General features: G+C 39.4%; 1 protein-coding gene across 2 annotated transcripts in view; it reads left to right on the top strand.

The window, feature by feature from the left end:
• The window catches only part of SPIRE1 (spire type actin nucleation factor 1), a 224313-nt gene that overhangs the window by 13850 nt on the left and 185464 nt on the right, over window positions 1-24999 (top strand). For both annotated transcript variants that reach the window (XM_064379430.1, XM_064379429.1), the window contains exon 2: window positions 7537-7571. In XM_064379430.1, coding sequence (XP_064235500.1) covers window positions 7537-7571 — 35 coding nt within the window. The remainder of the gene's footprint in view (window positions 1-7536; window positions 7572-24999) is intronic.

Here is a 24999-nt window from a genome sequence, read left to right as displayed (position 1 = left end):
CACACCACCACGCCCAACTAATTTTTGTATTTTTAGTAGAGATGGGATTTCACCATGTTAGCCAGAATGGTCTTGATCTTTTGACCTCGTGGTCTGCCCGCCTCAGCCTCCCAAAGTGCTGGGATTACAGGTGTAAGCCACCATGCCCGGCCTGTGGTGGGTTTTAATCATTGATACTAACTAGGTCGAAGGTGAGGCTCCAGTCCCTGGGAAGGTGAGTGGTTATAACAATCCAATGCTGTTTTTTTTTTTTTAAGGTAAGGGATTTAGTTACAAATCTAGGAAGCAAATTTGTAGTCTATGACAAAAATAAAGTAGGAGCCTCCATTTCTGAATTAGGATAGAAGTCACATATATGGTGAAGGTGATTGAAGGCTGAAGGTCTGAGAGCCTGGCTTGGGGTAGAGTCTGTGGGTGGCCATCAGATGATCTCAAGGAAGATGCAAGTTCTGGGAAGTGCCTGTCACACAAACATATTGTTGGTGAATGAATAGATGAATGAATGCTTTTTCCATGAGTGATATTAATATTAGAGGTCATGTCCCTGACTGTCTTATGTATGAAATGCATAACATTCAGGCTGGGCACGGTGGGTCACGCCTGTAATCCCAGCACCTTGGGAAGCTGAGGCGGGTAGATCATGAGGTCAGGAGATCGAGACCATCCTGGCTAACACGATGAAACCCCATCTCTACTAAAAATACAAAAAATTAGCTGAGTGTAGTGGTTCATGCCTGTAGTCCCAGCTACTCAGGAGGCAGGAAAATCACTTGAACCTGGGAGTTGGAGGTTGTAGTGAGCCAAGATCAGGCCACTGCACTCCAACCTGCGCAACATAGCAAGACTCTGTCTCAAAAAAAAAAAAAAAAGCATAATTTTTTCTTCCCTTAAAATGCAACTTGGCAAAAGTGATTTTGTTGGGGGAAATTGGTTTAAGCTACTGAATACATAGTTTCAGTGTCCCAACTTTTGAACTTCCATTCATTGATTCCAGGTCCTCCGTGGCCACTGCATTTTAGAAATTCAGGTATGGGCTAGGCGTGGTGGGCCACACCTGTAATCCCAGCACTTTGGGAGGCCGAGGTGGGCGGATCATGAGGTCAGGAATTCAAGATCAGCCTGCCCAACATGGTGAAACCCCCGTCTCTACTAAAAATACAAAAATTAGCCGGGTGTGGTGGCAGGTGCCTGAAGGAGAATCACTTGAACCTGGAAGGCAGAGGCTGCAGTAAGCCAAGACCATGCCACTGCACTCCAGCCTGGGCAACAGAGTGAGACTCAGTCTCAAAAAAAAAAAAAAGAAATCCAGATATGATTAGACTGCAGAAATTTTTTTATTGCTAAATTTCAGCCTGTTAACTTTAAAACTATGGGTTTTTTCCCCTAGTAATAATACAAAAAATTTCCCAAAAGCCTATTTAATATACTTCTTTCTTATAAAAGTATTATAGTTCTTAAACTTATGCTTCTTTTTGATCAGTTTTGGTCAAATGTTTGAGAATATTATTATTGAAAACATGGAGCATGCTCAGGGTGTCATTTGCCAATCCATTAGCAAATACTGTTCTACTTCCAAATTATTTCATGAACCCTCTCCTTTTCACCCTCATTACTGCCACCCACCCTGTCTGGCTGACCCCCTTGTAGTGCTGCAGGACAATGATAGTAGCCTCTTGGCTGGTCTTGAGCTTTCCTTCTGGCTCTCTTCACTACATTCTTTGCATTGTAGCAAGACTGACCTGGAAACTACCTGGACCCAGCTGACCCTCTTGCCTAGTGTCCTTCAGTAGCTTCCCATTTTCCTTAAAATCAAAGATAAACTTTTTATGCTATCCTTACAAGGCTTTGTGATCTGTCCCCTGCCTGTCTAAACACAGTTTTTGTTACCCATCCACCAAACACTTCCAGAACCTGTCACATGCAACCCCCTGCTTCGGGTACAGGTCTTCTTCCTACCCTGCAGTTAGTTCTAATCAGCTTCAAGGTCTCTGTTTAAATATCATCTTTTGGAGGAATCTTATCTGACTATCCCAAATTGGGTCATTTCTGTTCCTTTCTTTCTCTCCCTTTTGGGTCCATTTATCTGTAGTTCTGTTTTGTTTGATTGCTTTTTTTGGTCTGTATTCAGTAAAATGTAAGCCTTATGAGACAAGAACTGCATCTGGCTTGTTTACAGTGACAGTATGTCATCAGTGATTATGAGTAGTACTTAGTAGGTGTTGAATAAATATTTACTGAACAAATGAAGGTGAGAGAGGTATGCTGGCAGGAGGGCAGGGTATATTCATTGATATATCTCAGTTTCAGCATGAAAAATAACATACTTTCACATGGTTAGAGGGACTGAAACATTGTGTAGAATTTGGTCACATAGTAAAAAGCTGGAGAATAATTCTGAGAACTATTTATCTTAAAAATTCCAGAGATTCTGTCTTTTTGGTAGGTATAGTTTGTTTTTGCTTATTCAGCTAATTTGAATCATAGTGATAATGTGACTGCATGATAATTCAGCCATATGCTGAGGTTTCTACTTTAAAGATAGGTAGCTATCTTAATTTCAAAGTATTATTTTCATTCTCTTTGCGTAGACCCACTGCGAAATGATCTGATTATCAATATTTAAGATTTAGAATGTCTGCTGAAGGTGACAGTGTTGTCTTAGCTATGAATTCTTTATGATAGACATTTTATACCAGGACTAGTTTGTTTCTTAAAGCCATTCTCTATCAACTTATAGGAAGGCATAGGCTTTTCTGTTTCCTGGGACATAAGTGGACTCACCTAATAAATCTTTTTTTTTTTTAAAGATAGTGTCTGGCTCTGTTGCCCAGGCTGGAGTACAATGGCGCCATCTCAGCTCATTGCCTGCCTCCTGGACTCAAGCATTCTCCCGCTTCAGCCTTTCAAGTAGTTGGCACATGCCACCACATCTGGATAATTTTTTTTTTTTTTTGTAGAGGTGGCATTTCATCACGCTGCCCATGCTGGTCTTGAACTCCTGAGCTCAGGTGATCTGTCCACCTTGGTCTCCCAAAATGCTGGGATGGGATTATAGGTGTGGCCCATGCCTAGCCTAGTAAATCTTTAAAAGCAGATCAGATCTTTCAGAATGAGTTTAAAAGAAGGGTTTAAAACACAACCTTGATTCCTGCAGCATTACTAAAATGCTTATTTCTTTTGAGAAATACTGAGCTAATGTTTTGGCCTCCTATAAAAATAATTTCTCTTCTTCTAAGTACTTTTTTGATAATGTTGAAGTATTTTCAAAACTTAATGTTTAAATACTACTTCAGATATTTTCTTTTATTTCCTCACAGTTACTCTGTCCTTTTAATTAAGTACATCCTGATAGACTTGTTATTTGATTGAAAGAACTAATTCACTGTATTTAATAATCTGAAGCCTTTGTAAGGCTATGGTTATCTTAGGTTACTAAAATTCGGCCAGGCATGGTGGCTCATGCCTGCAATCCCAGCACTTTGGGAGACCGAGGCAGACAGATCACTGAGGTTAGGAGTTTGAGACCAGCCTGGCCAACATGATGAAACCCCATTTCTGCTAAAAATACAAAAATTAGCTGGGCGTGGTGGCAGGTGCCTGTAATCCCAGCTACTCAGGAGGCTGAGGCAGGAGAATTGCTTGAACCCGGGAGGCGGAGATTGCAGTGAGCTGAGATTGTGCCCTTGCACTCTAGCCTGAGCGACAAATCTAGACTCCATCTCAAAAAATAAAAAAAAAAATTCTGAGTGGAGTCATAGGATTTGTGGGGTTTAGAGGGATTCATTCCTTAGGTCTGGTGCAGTAAAATAGAGGTGAAGAAAGACTCAAAAGTTGTTAAGTTTAAAATCCCTTGATGCTATACTGGTAGTTTCCAATTAAAGAAAGTATTATTAAATTGAGGAATGCATTTCCCCATTCTTCAGAAGCAGTAGAAATGGTAGTTAGCTTGGACGGTACCTTGCAGTCCCCCTCAATCCCAACAGCCACTGGAAGTGGGAAAGGAGGTGTGTTAGTCTGTTCTTACATTGCTATAAAGAAGTACCTGAGACTGGATAATTTATAAAGTAAAGAGGTTTAATTGTCTCACTGTTCTGCAGGGTGTACAGGAAGCATTGCTGGGGAGGCCTCAGGAAACTTACAATCCTGGGGAAAGGTGAGGGGGAAGCTAGCACCTCTTGCATGACTGGAGCAGGAGGAAGTGCTACACACATTGAAACAACCAGATCTCATGAGAACTCGCTATCACAGGACAGCACTAGGGGGATGGTGCTAAACCATTAAAACCATCCCCATGATCTAATCACTTCCCACCAGGCCCCACCTCCAACACTGGGAATTACAATTGAACACAGATTTGGGTGGGGACATAGAACCAAACTATATCAAGAGACTTAGAATAAGAAAACCACACCAAACATACACGAGGAATCAGGAGCCTTAGAGTGTGCTCTTCATTCTGTTCCAACTCTGTGTCATTATGTGTGAGACATTTGACTCCTCAAGCTCTTAGATTAGTCATCTGTTTTTAATTAATTAATGGTATCTGAGGCAAGGCCTCGTTCTGTCACCCAGTCTGGAGTGCAGTGGCACTGTCACAGCTCACTACAGCCTGGACCTCCTGGACTCAAGTGATCCTTCTTCCTCAGTTTCCTGAGTAGCTGGGACTATAAATTTGTGCCATCATGCCTGGCTAATTTTTTATTTTTGATAGAAACTGGGTCTCACTGTGTTACCCAGGCTGGTCTCAAACTCCTGAGCTCAAACAGTCCTCCCACCTCAGCCTCTCAAATTGCTGAGATTACAGGCGCAAGGCACTGCACCCAGCCAGATTACTCATCTATAAAATGAATGGATTGGGCAAGATCATTTCTAAGATTCTTTTAAGCTCTGATGTCATATGATTGGGATTTTTAGATTCCTTAGTTAGCTTTTGGGCAGGAATTTGGATGGCAGAGCTGTGTAGGTGGTCAAATACTTTGTACTTACAGCCTTTTCATATTACCATGAGTTACCAGTTCAAATTGAATGACCAAGAGCTCTTGCATTCTCAGAAAAATTTTAGTACTTTTACAGAATCTTCAGTTTTATAATGCAGGTCATTAAAAAAAATCTTATTTAATAGACTCTTGTTCCCTTTTGACATCCCTCTATAATTCTTTTTAAGTACTTCATTGTTTTCTTGTACTAAAAGGTGTTCCAGGCTTCTCTTGTAATTTTCCTGTCCTAGCCCTGGAGTCAGCCAGTTTCCCAAGGAATCCTGATTCTGTTGAGGGAGAATGGGCTTGGCGTTCCCCATGGGCTTCTCCTACTTGTGATGGGCAGAGCTAGGAAATGTTTTGAAATTGTGTAATATCTCTGGTTACAGTTCGCTACCACAGGGCTCTTTTTCTTCTCAGATTAGATTTGTGTATTCCTTCTCTCACAGTGTAAGTCATGACTCCCAGCAATATCAGTGTACTTACTCATTTGCTCAGTGCTGTAATACATTAAAATAGTTTCAGAATTTTCATCAACAATACTATCAACAAGAAATGTACTACAAAAATTTATAGAATTCTTTGTAATTCTCTTTATCTTCGGAATATATCCTACTGAAGATGTAAACTCAAGTACTCTTAAAGAGGCTACTCTCTGTTACAGTTTGCCTGAGTGCTCCTCTCTTCCTCCCTCTCTCTCTTCCCCCCACGCAGAGTAGACTCTCAGTAAATGTTTGCAGAAAGGCAGTCTGTACCTTTCCTTAGCTTTTTCTGTCCAGTAGTACTTTCCTGAGTCAAACTAATTGCCAGTTTTATGGGAGTTAATTATACTTAACTACCAAAAGCATTAATGGCCTGAGCAAACAATCATATGAATAAATAAATAAAATATATGTTATAAATCATTATTGAATATACAATTTTATATAACAATAAATATATAAGTAAAATAACAGTATATACTTATCAAATGCTATTATATAACCCTTAGGTAGTAAGCTTATTTTATATATATGTTCACATAGTCTTTATTGCTTATATATAATTTTTAATTTAATTTATAGAACCTAAGGCCCTTATTTTCTGGCCTCAATTTCAGCCAGTGTTTCTCATTAGAATCATTAAGAGATGAGGAGTTGTGGTTGTCTTCTTTTATTTTTTCATTTTTGGTGTTTTCAACCAACTCATTTCAAATAAGAAATTGTGGTTTTCAACTTTATTTTTTTATTTTAAGAATTGGGAGGCATACAAAAGCTATTTTTTGTGATTTTTCTTTTGTGTTGTCATAATAGATTCTAAAGTGTACAACTTCTAGTTAAGCATTAAAAAAAATAAGGCTGATAGGATAACCACTGTGGGCTAGGTATGAGGGTAAATGCTGGGGAGAGGAAGAAGTGGGAGGATAGTTTTGGGTGGAGGGAAAAGTATAGAGCTAAATGTATATTTGAATTTAGGTCAGTGAAATCTAAGTGTAGTCTAGGGAAATTAAATTTTCTAGTACTGGCTAGGCATGGTGGCTCACGCCTGTAATCCCAGCACTTTGGGAGGCCAAGGCAGGCAGATCACTTGAGGTCAGGAATTCGAGACTAGCCTGGCCAACATGGCAAAACCCTATCTCTACTAAAAATACAAAAATTAGCTGGGTGTGGTGGTGCGTGCCTGTAGTCCCAGCTATTCAGGAGGTTGAGGTGGGAGAATCGCTTGAACCCAGGTTGGGGAGATTGCAGGGAGCCAAAATCGTGCCATTGCACTCCAGGCTGGGCAACAGAGTGAGACTCCATCTCAAAACAAAACCACTTTTCTGGCACCCAGTATAATTATGTTACTCGTTCTTTTTGTTGAAACTACTTAATAAATGATTATTTAAAATAGCTGTTTTTGTTTAAAAAGTATGTTTCAGTCAGCCACATTGACAGAAATATATAATTGTTCATGTTCTTTGGTATTATGTATCTGTGATGGAGAAAAATACTAATATTGGTGCAGCCAAATATTGTTCAGTTCTAGTTATTCTTTAAGTGAGTCTCTGTTGGAAAAATTACTAAATTAATTATATGGTTTTGCCTCATCATATATTAAAGAAAACAGCTATCATGTATTAAAGAAAATATGAGTTGAAATATTTTTCCTTTCATTGAGATGATCACTGTTTCTTTAAACTGAAAACATATTTGGAGAAAAGCCTAGGAGTCTTAAGATTTCCTAAGGTATGTTTAAAATACCTTTAAAGTATTTTAAGGTGTTTTTAAAAGAAAGGAAGACTTTTAAACATTTTTATTTGATTGATTTATATATATCTATTAAATATGTATATATATATTAGATCTTATTACAATTAAGCATTTTTTTTCTCACTTTTTCTTTGTTAATTTTTAGTGGCCCTATTTAAACTTAAATCTCTAAGTAGGACCTTCAGGGATATTTGGTCATTCTAGCATCTTTTTTTTTGCATAGATATTTTCATAGACATAGTAAAGTCATAGAGAAGCTCAAGTATTTTTATCAATGATTTTAAAAAGCTGAAATCCTTTGAAAGTAATGCTTTTCATTTTTATTACAGGTAAATTGGGATATTCACAATGTACGGAAACAGAGGTAAGTGAAATACTCAAGTATTTCTTAGTAAAGCAGCTCTGTAATCCTGTTTAGACTAACCTAAGGACTGAACTATCTCACTACAGGTTCTTGGTCTTCTGATAAGTTTTTTTTTTTTTTTTGAGATGGAGTCTCACTCTGTTGCCCAGACTGGAGTGCAATGGTTTAGTCTCGGCTCACTGTAACCTCCGCCGCCTGGGTTCAAACAATTCTCCTGCCTCAGCCTCTCAAGTAGCTGGGACTACAGGTGTGTGCCACTATGCCTGGCTAGTTTTTGTTTTTTTAGTAGAGATGGAGTTTCACTGTGTTGGCCAGGCTGTTCTCAAACCTTTGACCTTATGATCTGCCCACCTTGGCCTCCCCAAGTGCTGGGATTACAGGTGTGAGCCACCGTACCCAGCTGTTTTTTTTTTTTTGAGATGGAGTTTTGCTTTTGGCACCCAGGCTATAGTACAATGGCACAGTCTTGGCTCACTGCAACCTCTTCCTCCTGGGGTTCAAGTGATTCTCTCACCTCAGCCTCCTGAGTAGCTGGGATTACAGGCACCCACCACCATGCCCAGCTAATTTTTGTATTTTTAGTAGAGATGGGGTTTCACCGTGTTGGCCAGGCTGGTCTCAAACTCCTGACCTCAGGTGATCCACTCACTTCGGCCTCCCAAAGTGCTGGGATTATAGGTGTGAGTCACCATACCTGGTCCTGATAAGATGTTTTGAGAGCAGGTGTATGTTTTCTATATTTAGAAAGAGTAAAATGTGAAGAAAAATTAGTTGCCTTCTCCATATTTTAATAATGACAGGGTGTGTTGTAAATAATAGCTTAATTATCGTTTTAAAATTTAACCGTATTACTATTTGCAGAATTGAGTTAGCTAACATCCAGAGCCCTTAGTAATTTCAGTTTTTTTTTTTCATAATTCAGTACAGTGTGTCACATAATAAATATAGCATTTAAATGTGTTAGACTCCATTGGAGCTTCCTTAATTTAGGAAAAATTAGGGACTTGGAAACTGTTTTAGTAAGATTAGTAATAAATTCAGTGCTTTTTATTTATACAAGTAGGTTTATTATTTTTTCATAATCTAATTTTATTCAAATTTCTGATTGTGAAATTTAAGGGGTTTCTGTGTGTTTGTTGCAGGGATTTCAAGCATAATACTGAAATACAAGGGCAGCATATATGTGTGGTGTTCTTTTCAGTAGGAGTTTCATCATCCTTGGATTGGGGGTGTTAGGTATTTTGTTGATGGCAATGCCTGAATAAAGGATTTAAGAAGTTGTATTTCAAATTTTATAATGCATCTACATATTGATGTAGGTTTTAGTAAATTGTAACTGTTGTTTTAAATGAAATGCAGGCTTCCTAAGGAATTGTATTGTATAATAGAGAAACGAAAATAACTTATCCCTTTTTGCATTCATTTTTGTATTTTCTTTTTTTTTTTTTTTTTCTGAGACAGAGCCTTTCTCTGTCTCCCAGGCTGGAGTGCAGTGGCACAATCTTGACTCACTGCAACCTCCGCCTCCCAGATTCAAGTGATTCTCCTGCCTTAGCCACCAGAATAGCTGGGACTACAGGTACCTGTCACCATGCCAGACTAGATTTTGTATTTTTAGTAGAGATGGGGTTTCACCATGGCCTTTATGCTTTCATTTTCTTAAGAGCGTACCATGGAGTTTTTGGAAGCTGTTTTGGAGGCGTGAGGAAGACTTGTCAGAATGACTGCAGAAGCAGATGAAATCCAGCCTTTTTTTTTTGGAGGCAGGGTCTTGCTCTGTCACTCAGGCTCAAGTGCAATGGCATGATAACGGCCCACTGTAGCCACAACTTCCTGGGTTCAAGTCATCCTCCCACCTCAGCCCCTTGAGTAGCTAGGGCTACAGGTGCATGCCACCATGCGTGGCTATTTTTTTAATTTTAATTTTTGTTTTTTTATAGAGATGGGGTTTGCCTTGTTGCCCAGGCTGGCCTCCAACTCCTGAGCTCAAACAGTCCATATGCCTTGGCCTCCCAAAGTGTTGGGATTACGGGTGTGAGGCACAGAGACTGTCTTTCATTGGGCCTGACATTAAAGGGTTTTGTAAAATGTAAAACAGTTTCACCCTTCTCACTTTTTATTTTCTGAAATGGAGTCTCGCTCTGTTGCCCAGGCTGGAGTGCAGTGGCGTAATCTCGGTGCACTGCAACCTCGTCCTCCCAGGTTCAACCAGTTCTCTTGTCTCAGCCTCTCGAGTAGCTGGGATTACAGGCCAATGCTACTACGCCCCGCTAATTTTTGTATTTTTAGTAGAGATGGGGTTTCACCATGTTGGCCAGGCTGGTCTCAAACTCCTGACCTCGTGATCTGCCCTCCTCGGCCTCCCAAAGTGCTGGGATTACAGGTGTGAGCCACTTCGCCTGGCCTCACTTTTTTTAATGTAGTTTTTTTTCCTTTATAAGATGTTATTAACATTTAATGGACTTAAGTGAATTAATACATATTTTAAACATTTATTGGTTTTAATTTGTAATATAGTAAATGTTGATAGATTATAGCCCATATAAACAAAAGCTTTTTGGGCTCGTCTAATTTTTTAGTGTGTAAAGAGGTTCTAAAACCAAAATTTAAAGGTTTGAGAGCTGTGGTATGGGAGCACAAATGGCAGAGGTACTTCTTCCTGAGAAACAGAATCAGGAGGTGGGAGGAAACCAGAGTCCTGGGGTAGGCAGTAGGAAGCCCAGGCATGCTTTCCATGTGAGTTTAAGCCTCTTTTTGTCAGCAAAGAGGCAGGCTGATTTCTGAGTCTGAGGTTACCCTGGATCACAAAGGGGATTGCTAGAGCCTCTCTTGGCTTTTGAATTATTTTTCTGTTGAGCAAAGAGGGGTCCCCATTCCCTGTGTAAACCCCTCATTGAACTCTTGCCAGTATTAAGTCCAGGCTAAGAGCTGTGTAGTAGCTGCCTCAAGGATGAGGCTGACTGGTATTCTGGGGCAGTCTGTTCAGCCTTTCTGAATTCAGAGAGGCTTTGTCAGGTGACCTTTGTGCCCAGGCTCAGCTTGTGGTGCCTCCCTTTCCTTCTCACTTCTCTGTCTCAGATTCTCCATTGAGGGTGATGGTTGCAAAAATTATTTTTTTTTGAGACAGAGTCTCCCTCTGTTGCCCAGGCTGGAGTGCAGTTGCATGATCTTGGTTCACTACAACCTCCACCTCCTGGGTTCAATGGATTCTCCTGCCTTAGCTCCCCGAGTAGCTGGGATTACAGGCTTTAGCCACCATGCCCGGCTAACTTTTGTATTTTTAGTATAGATGGGGTTTTGCCGTGTTGGCCAGGCTGGTCTTGAACTCCTGACCTCAGGTGATCCGCCTGCCTCAGCCTCCAAAGTGCTGGGATTACAGGCATGAGCCACAGGTGTCCGGCTGCAAAAATTATTTACAATTTATTTAGCATCAAGCCTAGCTTAATATGTGCATCATATTATGTGTCATTCACGGTTGGGAAGTGTAAGGTTTTCTGGGAGCAAGAAGGAAGTCCTTTTTAAGCAAGGCTTATAGACTCCCAGGGAAAACAAAGTATCTTTATGGAGTTTTAGGACCCTCATCAAGTCATATAATTGAAATAGAGAACATTAGTTGTTCACTGTTTTTTAATAGTTTTTGTAGTACATAAAAATCATGTTATGATTTCATAGTTTTACTTACAACTCTTTTTAGTATTTTTACTGTATTCATAAAAATTAAACTAAAATCATGAGTTCTGAGAAAGCAGTGAGATCACATATAGGCATTTGATTAACTTTTTTTTTCTTTTTTTTTTAAAAGCTAAGCCTTGAAGCATTGTTTAACTTTTTTGTGGTCCTTTACCTCAAGATAAGCTAATGTTTCTTAAAATCAAGTATTTTACCTATTTCTTAGTGTTTGAAAAATGTTTCAATGTAGTTGATTATACTACTTTTCAGCATTCAAACTCATGAAGGGAAATCTGTCATATGATTTGTTTTAAATGATATGCAAATTTTTTTACATTAATAGGCAATTTAATTTGTCTCTATAACTTTTTCTGTTTTTTAAAGGTATAATTTATGTACGGCAAAACTTACCCCTTTGTATTTAGTTCTTTGAGTTTTGACAAACATATTTTGTTGTTAACTATCTCCACAATCAAGTTTTGTCACTTCCCTAACTTCCCCCATGCCACTTTGTAGTTAGCCCTGCCCCTCCTCCCAGCCCCTGGCAGCCACTGATCTGTATGTTGTCCTTACAGTTTTGATAAGGACATGTAATTTAAACAGCATGTCCCACATTTTTCCCTTCCCTGTAGTGGCTCACAGCTTAGACTACTAATTTATAAATGAATGACTAACCTTTACTTGTGGGCACTTGCCTGTCAAGGAAGCAGTTCAGATCTAGATTTAACAGTAGCGTTTTTTCCAATTTTACAAATTTTTCCTACTGTCATTGTTTAAATAGTTTTGTGGATTATAATCTTACTTTCCTTACTGCCATTGTTTAAATAGTTTTGTGGAAGAAAATTGCTAAATATTTGAAAATACTAAAACAGAACTGATTTGAATTTCCATGTATTTTAACTGAGGCTTTTACATTGTTTTTCAACTTTCCAAATTTTATCACATTCTTGTCTTCTATTAACCACCACTAATTATGTAGCACTCAGAGGCCCTTTCTCTTTAGCAGGAAAGAAGGTTAAATGAATAACTAGAACAATCCTATTCCCTTGGTGGATTAACTGTATTTTAAGTGGAATAGGTTTAAGTATTATATAAAGTCAAATGAACTTCTATTATTACTTTATTCTTGATAGAACTAGTTTGTAAAAATTGTACCATAGAATCATTTAAGCTTTAGTGAGGGAAACTATCAAAAAGACACGTTCACATTTTAGAAATAAAGTTCATATATACTGGGCATAAGTACCTATTCTGTGTTTCATTCTCACATGCATCTTTAAGAAATATTTTACAGCTTACTATATGCTAAGTACTGTTATAGACATTAATCATCACAACAAATCTATGAAGTATAGACCCTATTATTTGCATTTTAGAGATGAGAGCTAAGTATAGAGAGTTTAAGTAATTTGCCCAAGCTGACATAGCCAAAAAGTTGCAGAACCACTCATCTCTTTACTTTTCATATATTTGTCTTTTCTTTATTCAGCCTATATCTGCAGTATAAGGTACCTACATAATGCTGATCGTTAATTTAGTGCCTCATTTGGAACAATGAGATAGCTTTGTATCTCCTTACATGCCCCTTTTTTTTTTTTTGAGATTGAGTCTCACTTTGTTGCTCAGGCTGGAATGCAGTGCTGCGATGTTAGCTCACTGCAACCTCTGCCTCCTGCGTTCAAGCAATTCTCCTGCCTCAGCCTCCTGAGTAGCTAGTATTATAGGCGTGCACCACCATGCCTGGCTAATTTTTGTATTTTTAGTTGAGGCGAGGTTTCACCATGTTGGCTAGGTTGGTCTTGAACTTCTGACCTCATGATCCGCCTGCCTCAGGCTCCCAAAGTGCTGAGATTACAGGTATCAGCCACTGCGCCTGGCCCTTATATGCCTCTGAACTGCAGCTACTTCAGTTCTTGGCATTTCGTAGCCAAGGGATGTAGTCTTGTTAGATATAACCTGGGCAAAAGCATAAATGCAGTCCATGAACCTTCATCCTCTTAGGTTAGGTGACAACAGGGTCTGTGCTGTAGAAACTTGCGAAGTAGTCTGATTCCAAATTACTTAAAATGATCCAAGAATTGTTCTATATAGTTGAACCTCCTGGGAAGTTAAATCTGATTTAGGGGACTCAGAGATCTTGAGACAAGCCAAAAAATGCATCAGAGTTAGTAACTTGGACTTCATTCTGGTTAGGTACAGTTTTTGACCTCAACAGGACTATATAAATTTTTAATGTTTTCTGAGCATCCTAAAACAAACTCCTAAAGGCAGTACATGGGGTTTGCTGCTTTATGCAGAGTGTAACATTAAAAAAAATTTTTTTTGTCTTTAGCTAAATCAGCCCACTACCCATAATTGATCCCACCCTCTGACTCATTTAGTTGACAATTAGTTGTGTATTGCCTCTTTTTTTTTTTTTTTTTTTTTTTTTTAATTTATTGGTGGTGGTCGGGGGGATGGAGTCATGCTCTGTTGTCCATGCTGGAGTGCAGTGGTGTGATCTCAGCTAATTGCAACCTCCACCTCCCTGGTTCAAGTGATTCTCCTGTCTCAGACTCCTGAGTAGCTGGGATTGTAGGCACCTGCCACCATGACCAGCTAATTTTTGTATTCTTAGTAGAGTTGGGGTTTCACCATGTTGGCCAGGCTGGTCTTGAACGCCTGACCTCAGGTGATCCACCTGCCTTGGCCTCCCAATGTGCTGGGATGACAGGCATGAGCCATGGTGTCTGGCTCTCTATTGCCTCTTAATTGACAATGGGTAGCCCTTAATTTCAAAAGTAACTAAAAAAATCTAACCTGAAAGAAGAAAAAAGTAGTAGTTGTGCACACCTGAAAATATTTGCATGGGTGCACAACTTTAGCTGCATAAATGAGGCTTTTTTTTTTTTAAGTGAGGCTCCTTTATGTGACCAGGAAATACTATTTGATACCAAACTAATTAAATCTTGGAATATGTTGTAGAAATAACAAGGCAATTATTGAATCTGCTCTTTTAGCATATGGCTCTGTCTGATATTATGCTTTATGGGTTTGCAAATTGAATTGTATGACAAGAAGTTAAAATGATGAAATGTATTGTCTAAGAGGACTGGAAGAATAAACTCCAGTAACTGCTGGTAACAACATCATTTTCTCCTTGGTCAGCAGACTAAGCGGAACGGTTAGGAAGGCTTGCATTCTACTTTCTATCTTTTTGGATTAAAAACCCCAAACACACCTGGTTTCCCATGGCTGATACATGATGTGGAAGTCAGTTTTTGTGTCCTCAGAGGAAATTGTGTCTGTACGTGTGTTGCTACTTCCAAGTGTCAATTTTAATAGAGGTTTTGGCAGAGTGATAATTGTAGTGTGATAAGTAGATACTCTCCACTTAGATTTTGTGTATCAGACATTTACTAGGACATTATGACAGTTACTTGGCGCATTTGAAATTCAGTCATCCTTCCCCCACCCTGACCCAGATAGCATTTATTGCTAAAATGGCCTTTCTGGGTTACAGTCATAGATGTCTATGTCAGGGGACATGATTTGACCATAGGATACATAATTTATGCAAGTAGTGTTCCTTTATATAGTTTTTACTGTATCTGAAGACAAATGATAGTCTGGAAAAGGATTTCACAGTAACTCAAATTATCTGGGAATAAACATTTTATAATTATTCTTTTTTCTTTCTTTCTTTCTTTTTTTGAGATGGAGTTTTGTTCTTTGTTGCCCAGGCTGAAGTGCAGTGAATCAATCTTGGCTCACTGCAACCTCTGTCTCCCAGGTTTAAGCAATTCTCCTGTCTCAGCCTCCCAAGTAGCTGGGATTATAGGTGCCCACCACCATGCCTGGCTAATTTTTGTATTTTTAGTAGAGACAGGGTTTTACCATGTTGGCCACCCTGGTTTTGAAGGAGTTTACTATATTTATCATATGGGTAACTTAAACGCCTCCCAGTACCTTATAATAGAGCATGTAGAATGTTTTCTTAATAATTTGCCTCATCAGCCAGTCATGGTTGCTCATACCTGTGCAGCACTTTGGGAGGCCAAGTTGGGCAGATCACATCAGGTCAGGAGTTCGAGACCAGCCTGACCAACGTGGCAAAACTCCGTCTCCACTAAAATTACAAAATTAGCTGGGCGTGGTGATGCATACCTGTAATCCCAGCTACTCGGGAGGCTGAGGCAGGAGAATCCCTTGAACCCTTATGGCGGAGGTTACAGTGAGCCGAGATTGAGCCATTGCACTCTAGCCTGTGTGAAAGATCAAGACTCTGTCTCCAAAGAAAAAAAAAAAGAAAACGAAACAAAAGGCCGAGTGTAGTGGCTCACACCTGTAATCCTAGCACTTTGGGAAGCTGAGGCAGGCGGATCACTTGAGGTCAGGAGTTTGAAACCAGCCTGGCCAACATGGTGAAACCCTGTCTTTACTAAAAATACAAAAAATTAGTTGAATGTGTTGGCAGGCGCCTGTAATCCCAGCTACTGGGGAGGCCGAGACAGGAAAATTGCTTGAACCTGGGAGGTGGAGGTTGCAGTGAGCTGAGATCATGCCACTGCACTCCAGCCTGGGAGACAAGAGTGAAACTCCGTCTTAAAAAAAAAAAAAACAGGCCAGGCGAGGTGGCTCACGCCTATAATCCCAGCACTTTGGGAGGCTGAGGCAGGCAGATCACAAGGTTAGGAGATGGAGACCATCCTGGCCAACATGGTGAAACCCCGTCTCTACTAAAAATACAAAAAAATTAGCCGGGCGTCGTGGCTCATGCCTGTAGTCCCAGCTGCTCAGGAGACTGAGGCAGGGGAATCACTTGAACCGGGTGGTGGAGGATGCCGTGAGCCGAGATCGTGCCTCTGCACTACAGCCTGGGTGACAGAGCAAGACTCCGTCTCAAAAAAAAAACAATTTGCCTTATCAGAGGGTCCTATCAGTCTGCCGTAATGAAAACTTAAGATGTTTTAAATAAAATAAAACCAGTATTTCAGCATACATGATACAATGTTGACAGAATCTGTGTGGGAAGGGGCCAGATTTTTATTTATGTTTTCAGGATACATTTATTCATTTGTAGCATTTGTAGAAATGATGTTTATTTGTTGTAAAAATTAAAACATCACAGGAGGGTAAAAGAAGAATGTAAAAATCACTTCATTCCCTACTACCTAGTGATAGTGGCTGTTTATTCTTCTAGACATCTCTTCCCTTAGGTACACAACAATATTGACACATTAATTGAGCATCTGCTGTGTTACACTCTTAGGGTTACATGCATCTTTGCATTAAAAAGCAGACTTGGCTTAAAGGAGTTAGCCGGGCTGAGGGAAAGGATTTAGGTATATATGGTGGAACTTTCCAGGAAGAAGGACACCATAGTGAAGATTCTGAAAGAACTAGCTGTTTTTGAAACTGACAAAACACAAGGATGTCTTAAGCATAGAGAAGGAGGGAAAGTTAAAGGAATTGGAGGGAAGAGCCAAGTATTACAGGTCATGTTAAGGATTGGACATAGCTTTATTTTCCCTTCAAGGGAAGAAACATTTCTGTTGGAAATTTTCTTCTATTTCCTATGGTCATTCTTCTGTTGATATGTATTGTTCATCTGCTGTTTGCTTACATTCTTTGTATTTCTCACACTACACAGATGTATTTTATACACTCATTATTTCATCAATTTATACATTGTTTAATTAACTGATATTATTATAGTAATGGTGCAGTTGTATAAATAGGTTTGGGAACAAACCCAACTGATGCATGATAAGCATAGGAGCAGAAATGCCTGGTGACTGATGGAGTAGCTGGCCTGTGACGTGGAGAGAAGTCAGTATGATAGATCTGGGGATTAGGGAGTAGAGATAGATGAGTCATTTAGGTTGAGGCTAAATGAGCTTCTGCAGTTCAGTATTGTGTCTTGACATCTCTCAATTTGGTGAGGATTTTACTTATTTAGCAGATATTAAAATACAGTTCTTAGAAAACAACCCATTGGCCTGGCACACTGGCTCATGCCTTGTAATCCCAGCACTTTGGGAGGCTGAGGCAAGCAGATCACGAGGTCAGGAGATCGAGACCATCCTGGCCAACATGGTGAAACCCTGTCTCTATTAAAAATACAAAAATGAGCTGGGTATGGTGGTGTGCGCCTGTAGTCCCAGCTCCTTGGGAGGCTGAGACAGGAGAATTGCTTGAACCCAGGAGGCGGAGGTTGCATTGAGCCGAGATCGAGCCACTGTACTCCAGCCTGGTGACAGATGGAGACTTTATCTCAAAACAAACAAACAAAAAAACCCCATTATCAGCAAAATTAGATAATTTACTTAGTTTCATAATCATTACCTAATTTTTTGATTATGATGCTTCTTAGTTTTTAGAAAATAAATTTTTCAGAATATAATTCACAAACCATACAAGTTACCCACTTATCCAAATGAGTGGTTTTTGAGATATTCGGAGTTGTGCAGCCATTACCACAATTGTAGGGCATTCTGTCACCTTAAAAAGAAATGTGGTACCTTTTAGTTATCATCTCCTAGCCCCAGCAATCACTAATCTACTTTCTGTATTGTAGATTTGCCTATTCTGGACATTGCGTATACATGGACTCATATGTGGTCTTTGAGGACTGGCTTCTTTCATTTAGCATAATGTTCAGGGTTCATCCATGTCATAGCATGTATCAGTACTTTATTCCTTTGGATTGCCAAATATTCCACAGTATGGATATACCATATTTTGTTACCCATTTATCAGCCGATGGACATTAGAGTTGTTTCTGCCCTTTGACTATTATGAGTCATGTTTTAACTTTTTAAAACTCTTTATTTTGACTTTTTGAGAGCTTCCAAACTGTTTCCCAAAGTAACTCTATCTTTTGACATTTCATTTATAAGGGTTCTTATTTTTCCACATCCTTGCCAACACCTGTTATCTGACTTCTTGATTCTGGTCATCTTAGTGCATGTGAAGTGATATTTCATGTGGTTTTGATTTACATCTTCCAGGTGACTAATGATGTTGAGCATATTTTCATGTGCTTTTAATCATTGTAAAAATGACTATTCAGATCCTTTGCCTCCCACCCCTGCTTTTAAAAAAATATTTATTTATTTATTTATTTTATTATACTTTAAGTTCTGGGGTACATGTGCAGAACGTGCAGGTTTGTTACGTAGATATACATGTGCCATAGTGGTTTGCTGCATCCATCCCCCCGTCATTGACATTAGGTATTTCTCCTAATGTTATCCCTCCCCAATCCCCCCACACCCTGCTACTGCTCCCCTAGCCCTCCCACCCCACAACAGGCCCCTGTGTGTGATGTTCCCCTCCCTGTGTCCATGTGTTCTCATCATTCAACACCTATTTTGAGTGAGAACATGCAGTGTTTGGTTTTCTGTTCTTGTGTTAGTTTGCTGAGAATGATGGTTTCCAGCTTCATCCATGTCCCTGCAAAGGACATGAACTCATCCTTTTTTATGGCTACATAGTATTCCGTGGTATACATGTGCCACATTTTCTTTATCCAGTCTATCATTGATGGGCATTTGAGTTGGTTCCAAGTCTTTGCTATGGAGAACAGCACTGCAATAAACATACGTGTGCATGTGTCTTTATAACTGAATGTTTTATAATCCTTTGGGTACATACCCAGTAATGGGATTCCTGCGTCAAATGATATTTCTAGTTCTGCATCCTTGAGGAATCCCCACACTGTCTTCCACAATGGTTGAACTAATTTACACTCCCACCAACAGCGTAAAAGCATTCCTATTTCTCCACATCTTCTTCAGCATCTGTTGTCTCCTGATTTTTTAATGATTGCCATTGTAACTAACATGAGATGGTATCTCAGTGTGGTTTTGATTTGCATTTCTCTAATGACCAGTGATGATGAGCTTTTTTTCATATGTTTATTGGCTGCATAAATGTTTTCTTTTGAGAAGTGTCTGTTCATATCCTTCACCCACTTTTTAATGGGGTTGTTTTTTCCTTGTAAATTTGTTTAAGTTCTTTGTAGATTCTGGTTATTAGCCCTTTGTCAGATGGGTAGATTGCAGAAATTTTTTCCCATTCTGTTGGTTGCCTCTTCACTCTAATGATAGTTTCTTTTGCTGTGCAGAAGCTCTTAAGTTTAATTAGATCCCATTTGTCAATTTTGGCTTTTGTTGCCATTGTTTTTGGCGTTTTAGTCATGAAGTCCTGGCCCATGCCTATGTCCTGAATGGTATTGCCTAGGTTTTCTTCTAGGGTTTTTTCCCACCCCCCTTTTAAGAGACAGGGTCTGGCTTTGTCATCAGGCTAGAGTGCAGTGGCACGATCACAGCTGACTGCAGCATTGACCTTTGCCCATTTTAAAATTGAGTTTTCTTTTTATATAGTGTAGATAAAATTTCTTATTAGGTATATGATTTGCAAATATTTTCTCCCGTTCTGTGGATTTTTCTTTCCAATTTCTTGATGGTGTCCTTTGAAGCATGAAGTTTATTTCAATCAAGTCCAGTGTATCTATTTTTTATTTTGTTGCTTGTGGGTTTTGGTGTCATATCTAAAAATCCATTGCCAAATCCAAGATCATAAAAATTTATGTCTGTTTTCATCTGAGAGTTTTCTAGTTTTAGCTCTTACATTTAGGTCTTTGATCCATTTTCAGTTAATTTTTGTATATGGTGTGAGGAAAGGGTCTAACTTCATACTTTTACATGTTGATATCTAGTTGACACATCACCATTTCTTGAAAACATTTTTTACATTTTGGATGATATTATGGCTGTGGTTGAAAATCAGTTGATCATAGATGTATGGGTTTATTGCTGGACTGTTAGTTCCATTCTGTTGTGCCAGTGCCATTCTTTCTTGAGTACTATTGCTTTTTAATATGTTTTGAAATTGGTAAGTGTGAGTCCCCCAACTTTGTTGTTCTTTTTCACGATTGTTTTGGCTCTTCTAGGTCTTTTGCATTGTCATATGAATTTTAGAGTTAGCTAAACTACTGACAAAGAAACCAGCTGGGATTCTCATAGGGATTGACTTGAATCTATAAATGGTTTTGGTTATTACTGCATTTTGAACGTGGGATATCTTCCCATTTATTTAGGTCTTTTTTAACTCCTAAAAAAGGGGAATTCCCCCCTTTTTTGAGAACAGGATTTTGCTATGGTGCCTAGGTAGGTCTTGTACTCCTGGGCTCAAGGTGTCCTTCTGTCTCTGCCTTCCGAAGTGCTGGAATTACAGGTGTGAGCCACTGCACTCAGCTGATTTTTGTTTATTCGTCATGTTTCCTGCTGCCTTGCTGAATTCATTTATTAATGTTAATGGTTTTTTAGTAGATTCCTTTGCATTTTCTTTTTACAAGATTATGTTATCTATGAATAGAGATAGCTTTACATCATTTCCAGTTTGGATCGCTTTTCATTTTCTTGCTTTTTTTTTTTTTTGAGATGGGGTCTGGCTCTGTTGCCTAGGCTGGAGTGCAGTGCATCGATCTCGGCTCACCAAACATCCACCTCTCAAGTTCAAGCAATTCTCTCGCCTCAGCCCTCCAAGTAGCTGGGACTACAGGCACACACACCATCATGCCCAGCTAATTTTTGTGTTTTTAGTATGTTGGCCAGGCTGGTCTAGAACTCCTGACCTCATGGTCCACCCTCTTCGGCCTCCCAAAGTGCTGGGATTACAGGCATGAGCCACCTCACCCAACCTCTTGCTGTTTATTTTTAAAAATTGTTTTTGTGGGTCTCAGAGCTGGAGGGTAGAATAGATTCTCCCAAACCATTTAAATAATTTATTCCAAAGGTATTTTATGAGAGAATATTTAAATATTTGAATGTTAAATAAGAGCCTTACAAGAGAATGTTTATATAATTTATATTTCAAGTGGAAATATACAGTTTTTTTGTGTGTTGAAATAAACTTTTTGGTTTGGCCCATTGTAACTGAATTTGGAGCTGTTTTGGTTTCCCCTTAGGATAATTTTCTCTTTAGAAGAGCAACATTCTAGAATATAAGGTTAAAAGGTATAGATGGCTTTCAAACTAGTTGACTGATTTTAGCTGTTGAACTTCCCTGTTTTTATTTCTAGAGATTTCATTTGACATAATGCTTATTTTTCTTCAGCAACAGAAAGTTCATGAGATAGTTTATGGATTGTGGCCTTGGCATCTTTGGGTAATTAATAAGTACTTTATAGTTTGAACCTGTTATCTAGGGGAAAATTCTGCTGGATAGAAAGAGTTCTTAGGAAAATGAAGAGTTGTGAAAAGAAGATGGAATTACAGGTAAAAAATATTAATTTTTTTCATCATTTGTTGAGGACTTCCTATTTATAGACCATGTACTAAGCATAGGTAACATGGTTCTGTTCTCTAAATTTTCAATTTTGCTAGAGTATTACCATGATAAAATGAATAAAAAGAGGCCAGCCATGGTGGCTCACACCTGTAATCCCAGCCATGGTGGCTCACTTTGGGAGGCTGAGGCAGGTGGATCACTTGAGGTCAGGAGTTTGAGACCAGCCTGGCAAACATGATAAAACCCTGTGTCTACTAAAAATATTAAAAAATTAGCCTGGAAGCCAGGTGCAATGGCTCATGCCTGTAATCTTAGCACTTTGGGAGGCTGAGGCAGGTGGATCACTTGAGGTCAGGAGTTTGAGACCAGCCTGGCAAACATGATAAAACCCTGTGTCTATTAAAAATATTAAAAAATTAGCCTGGAAGCCAGGTGCAATGGCTCATGCCTGTAATCCTAGCACTTTGGGAGGCTGAGGCGGTGGATCACCTGAGGTCAGGAGTTCGAGATCAGCCTGGCCAAAATGGCGAAACCACGTCTCTACTAAAAATATAAAAATTAGCCAGGCATGGTGGCAGGTGCCTATAATCTCAGCTACTCGGGAGGCTGAGGCAGGATAATCACGTGAACCCAGGGGGTGGAGGTTGCAATTAGCCAAGTTCACGTCCTTGCACTCCGGCCTGGACTAAAAAGCGAAACTCGGTCTCCAAAAAAAAAAAAAAATTAGCTGGGCTTGGTGGTTGATGCATGTATCACAGCTACTTGGGAGGCTGACACAGGAGAATCTCTTGAACCCAGGAGGTAGAAGTTGCAGTGATCTGAGATCATGCCAGTGCACTCCAGCAGGTGACAGAGTGAGATTCTGTCTCCATAAAACAAAAAAACAAACCTAGACACGGGGGCTCATGCCTGTAATTCCAGCACATTGGGAGGCTGAGGCCAGAGGATCACTTGAGGTCAGGAGTTCGAGACCAGCCTGGCCAACATTGTGAAACCCCATCTCTACTAAAAATACAGAAATTACCTGGGGGTGGTGGTGGACACCTGTAATCTCAGATACTTGGGATGCTGAGGCAGGGAAATTGTTTGAACACAGGAGGTGGAGGCTGCAGTGAGCCGAGATTGCACCACTGCACTCCAGCCTGGGTGACGGAGTGAGACTCTGTTCCCCTCCACCGGCAAGAAAATAATAAAATAAATAAAATGAATACAAAGAATTGTTGATTTATCAGTAATCTTAATAAAATGTAACATATGAATGTATTACATTGCTGAATAAGATGACAGAACCTGAGCTTGTTTGATTAAACTGCTCTCTTGCCTGGCTCTTCTCTCTTTCTGTAGTTTATGAATTCAAACATTGGGTCTGTTATGAGGCAAGGCTCCACCTTCCCGTTACCACTGCCTATAAGTAAGCACGATATAACAATCAAAAATATCTCTCAAAGGATCTTAGTAGATCCATTTTATAGGTTGTAACAACACTTAAAATTATCAAGATTCCCTTTTAAGAATTCTTCAACTTCCTCATCTCTTGTGGCTACTCTAGAACCTTCTGCCTTCCACACATCTGCAAGTAAAACCTCACCACCCTGCGCCTGGACACACCACCCACTTTCCCTGGATCTTGGCCTGTCTTTCATCCTCTCTCCTCTCTGCCCTTTGCTTTTCCACTTCTGCTGATGTCTAGATTCTCCACTCCAGATGGAGTCCAGATCAGGAGGCTGATGGCCTTTCTTTTTCCTTTTCCTTTCCTGTCTTCACCTGATGCCAGGTCTTTCTTTTCATTTTCTCCATTCTACACCACAAACAAACTTTAATAATGACTGCCAGAAATCTTTGGAAGAGGCCACTGTTATTTTTACAGAGGATGTGACTTTACTATGGGAAGGGAAGAGGGAAGAATGCTTAGAGGGTAGGAGCTGGCAAAAGAATTGAAGGAGATTGTGAGACTGCCTTAAAATTTCTATTCAAAGAGCTTGTTAATACCTCTATTCCTGGAAAAAAACAAAGAGCTTTTTAAGTTTTCTGTTTTAAAATACTTTGTTCTAGAGGGGACACAGGCCATTTGAAGAATGGAAGATTGAGAGAATTCTGCAACTCATGACAAGCTGTAAAAGGTTGCTAAGGAGATTCTTATGAGAAGGAGTAGTATTTAAATGATCCGTAACTGAACTCTGACTTCTAAAGGCAGGAAATGAAAGGAGGGGACTCTTTTATTTTATTCCTTTAACATTTTAGGAAGCAAGTAAAAGCAAGAATTTTTTTTTTCTTAAAACACAGAAATAATTTGGTTTGTTTACCATTAATTTATTTGGCATTAGCATATTTTTCAACATTTTATTGAAACATAGAACATTGAGAAAGTGCACAGATCATTAAGTTATAGCTTGATAAATTTTTATGGGTGATAATGTTACATTTTAATGTCATTTAAATATACCAAATTTCTTGGCTTTGAAAAGTATTATCTTAAAATTTTGGATTTTTTTTTTTTATAGCGATAGAGTCTTGCTCTATCACACAGGCTGGAGTGAAGTGGCATGATCTCGGCTCACTGCAAGCTCTGCCTCCCTGGTTCAAGCAATTCTCCTACCTCAGCCTCCTGACTAGCTGGGACTAAAGGCACAAGCTGCCATGCCCAGCTAATTTTTTGTATTTTCAGTAGAGACAGGGTTTTACCATGTTGGCCAGGCTGGTCTTGAACTCTTGACCTCATGATTTGTCTCCTTGACCACCCAAAGTGCTGGGATTACAGGCATGAGCCACCACACCCGGCCTGCTTTTATCTTCTTTGATGCCCTTGAGGGTTTCACTGTGTTAGCCAGGCTGGTTTCGAACTTCTGACCTCAGGTGATTCGCCTACCTTGGCCTCCCAGAGTACTGGGATTACAGACACGAGTCACCGCGCCCAGCCTAGTTTCTTATTTTAATTACATATTGCATTCCCTTCCCTTCTTTCCCAGTCTCCTGCTTATTAAAATAAAAACCAGGGCAAGAGTTTCTTTCAGGGAGGAAGGAGCCATTTTGTTAGGAACTGATCTAGAGCTGCACTGTCTGGTAGAAATATAGTGAGACCCATAAACATAATTTGATTTCTAGAAACATATGAAACACATATATGTTTCTCATATGTTTGTGTATGTGTATATATATAATGAATTTTTTATCTATTTTTAGAGTTAGGGAATCAACTTTCATTATATATATACACACACACACCTGTTTCTTATATGTGTGTGTGTATATATATATGAAATGAAATTTTTATTTATCTATTTTTAGAGTTGGGGGTCTCACTCTGTTGCCTAGGCTAGAGTGCAGTAGTACGATCATAGCTCACTGCAGTCTCCACCTTCTGGACTCAAGCAGTCCTCCTGCCTCAGCCTCTCAACTAGCTGGGACTACAGGCATGTGCTACACACACCCTGCTAATTTTTTTATTTTTTGTATTTAGGATCTTGCCTTGTTGCCCTGGCTG

Source organism: Aotus nancymaae, unplaced genomic scaffold, assembly GCF_030222135.1.
Source record: "Aotus nancymaae isolate 86718 unplaced genomic scaffold, 86718_ANA_hifiasm-v0.15.2.pri h1tg000020l, whole genome shotgun sequence".
NCBI lineage: Eukaryota > Metazoa > Chordata > Mammalia > Primates > Aotidae > Aotus > Aotus nancymaae.
The sequence above is the reverse complement of the archived record's forward strand: the minus strand, read 5'-3'. Positions and strand labels throughout refer to the sequence as shown.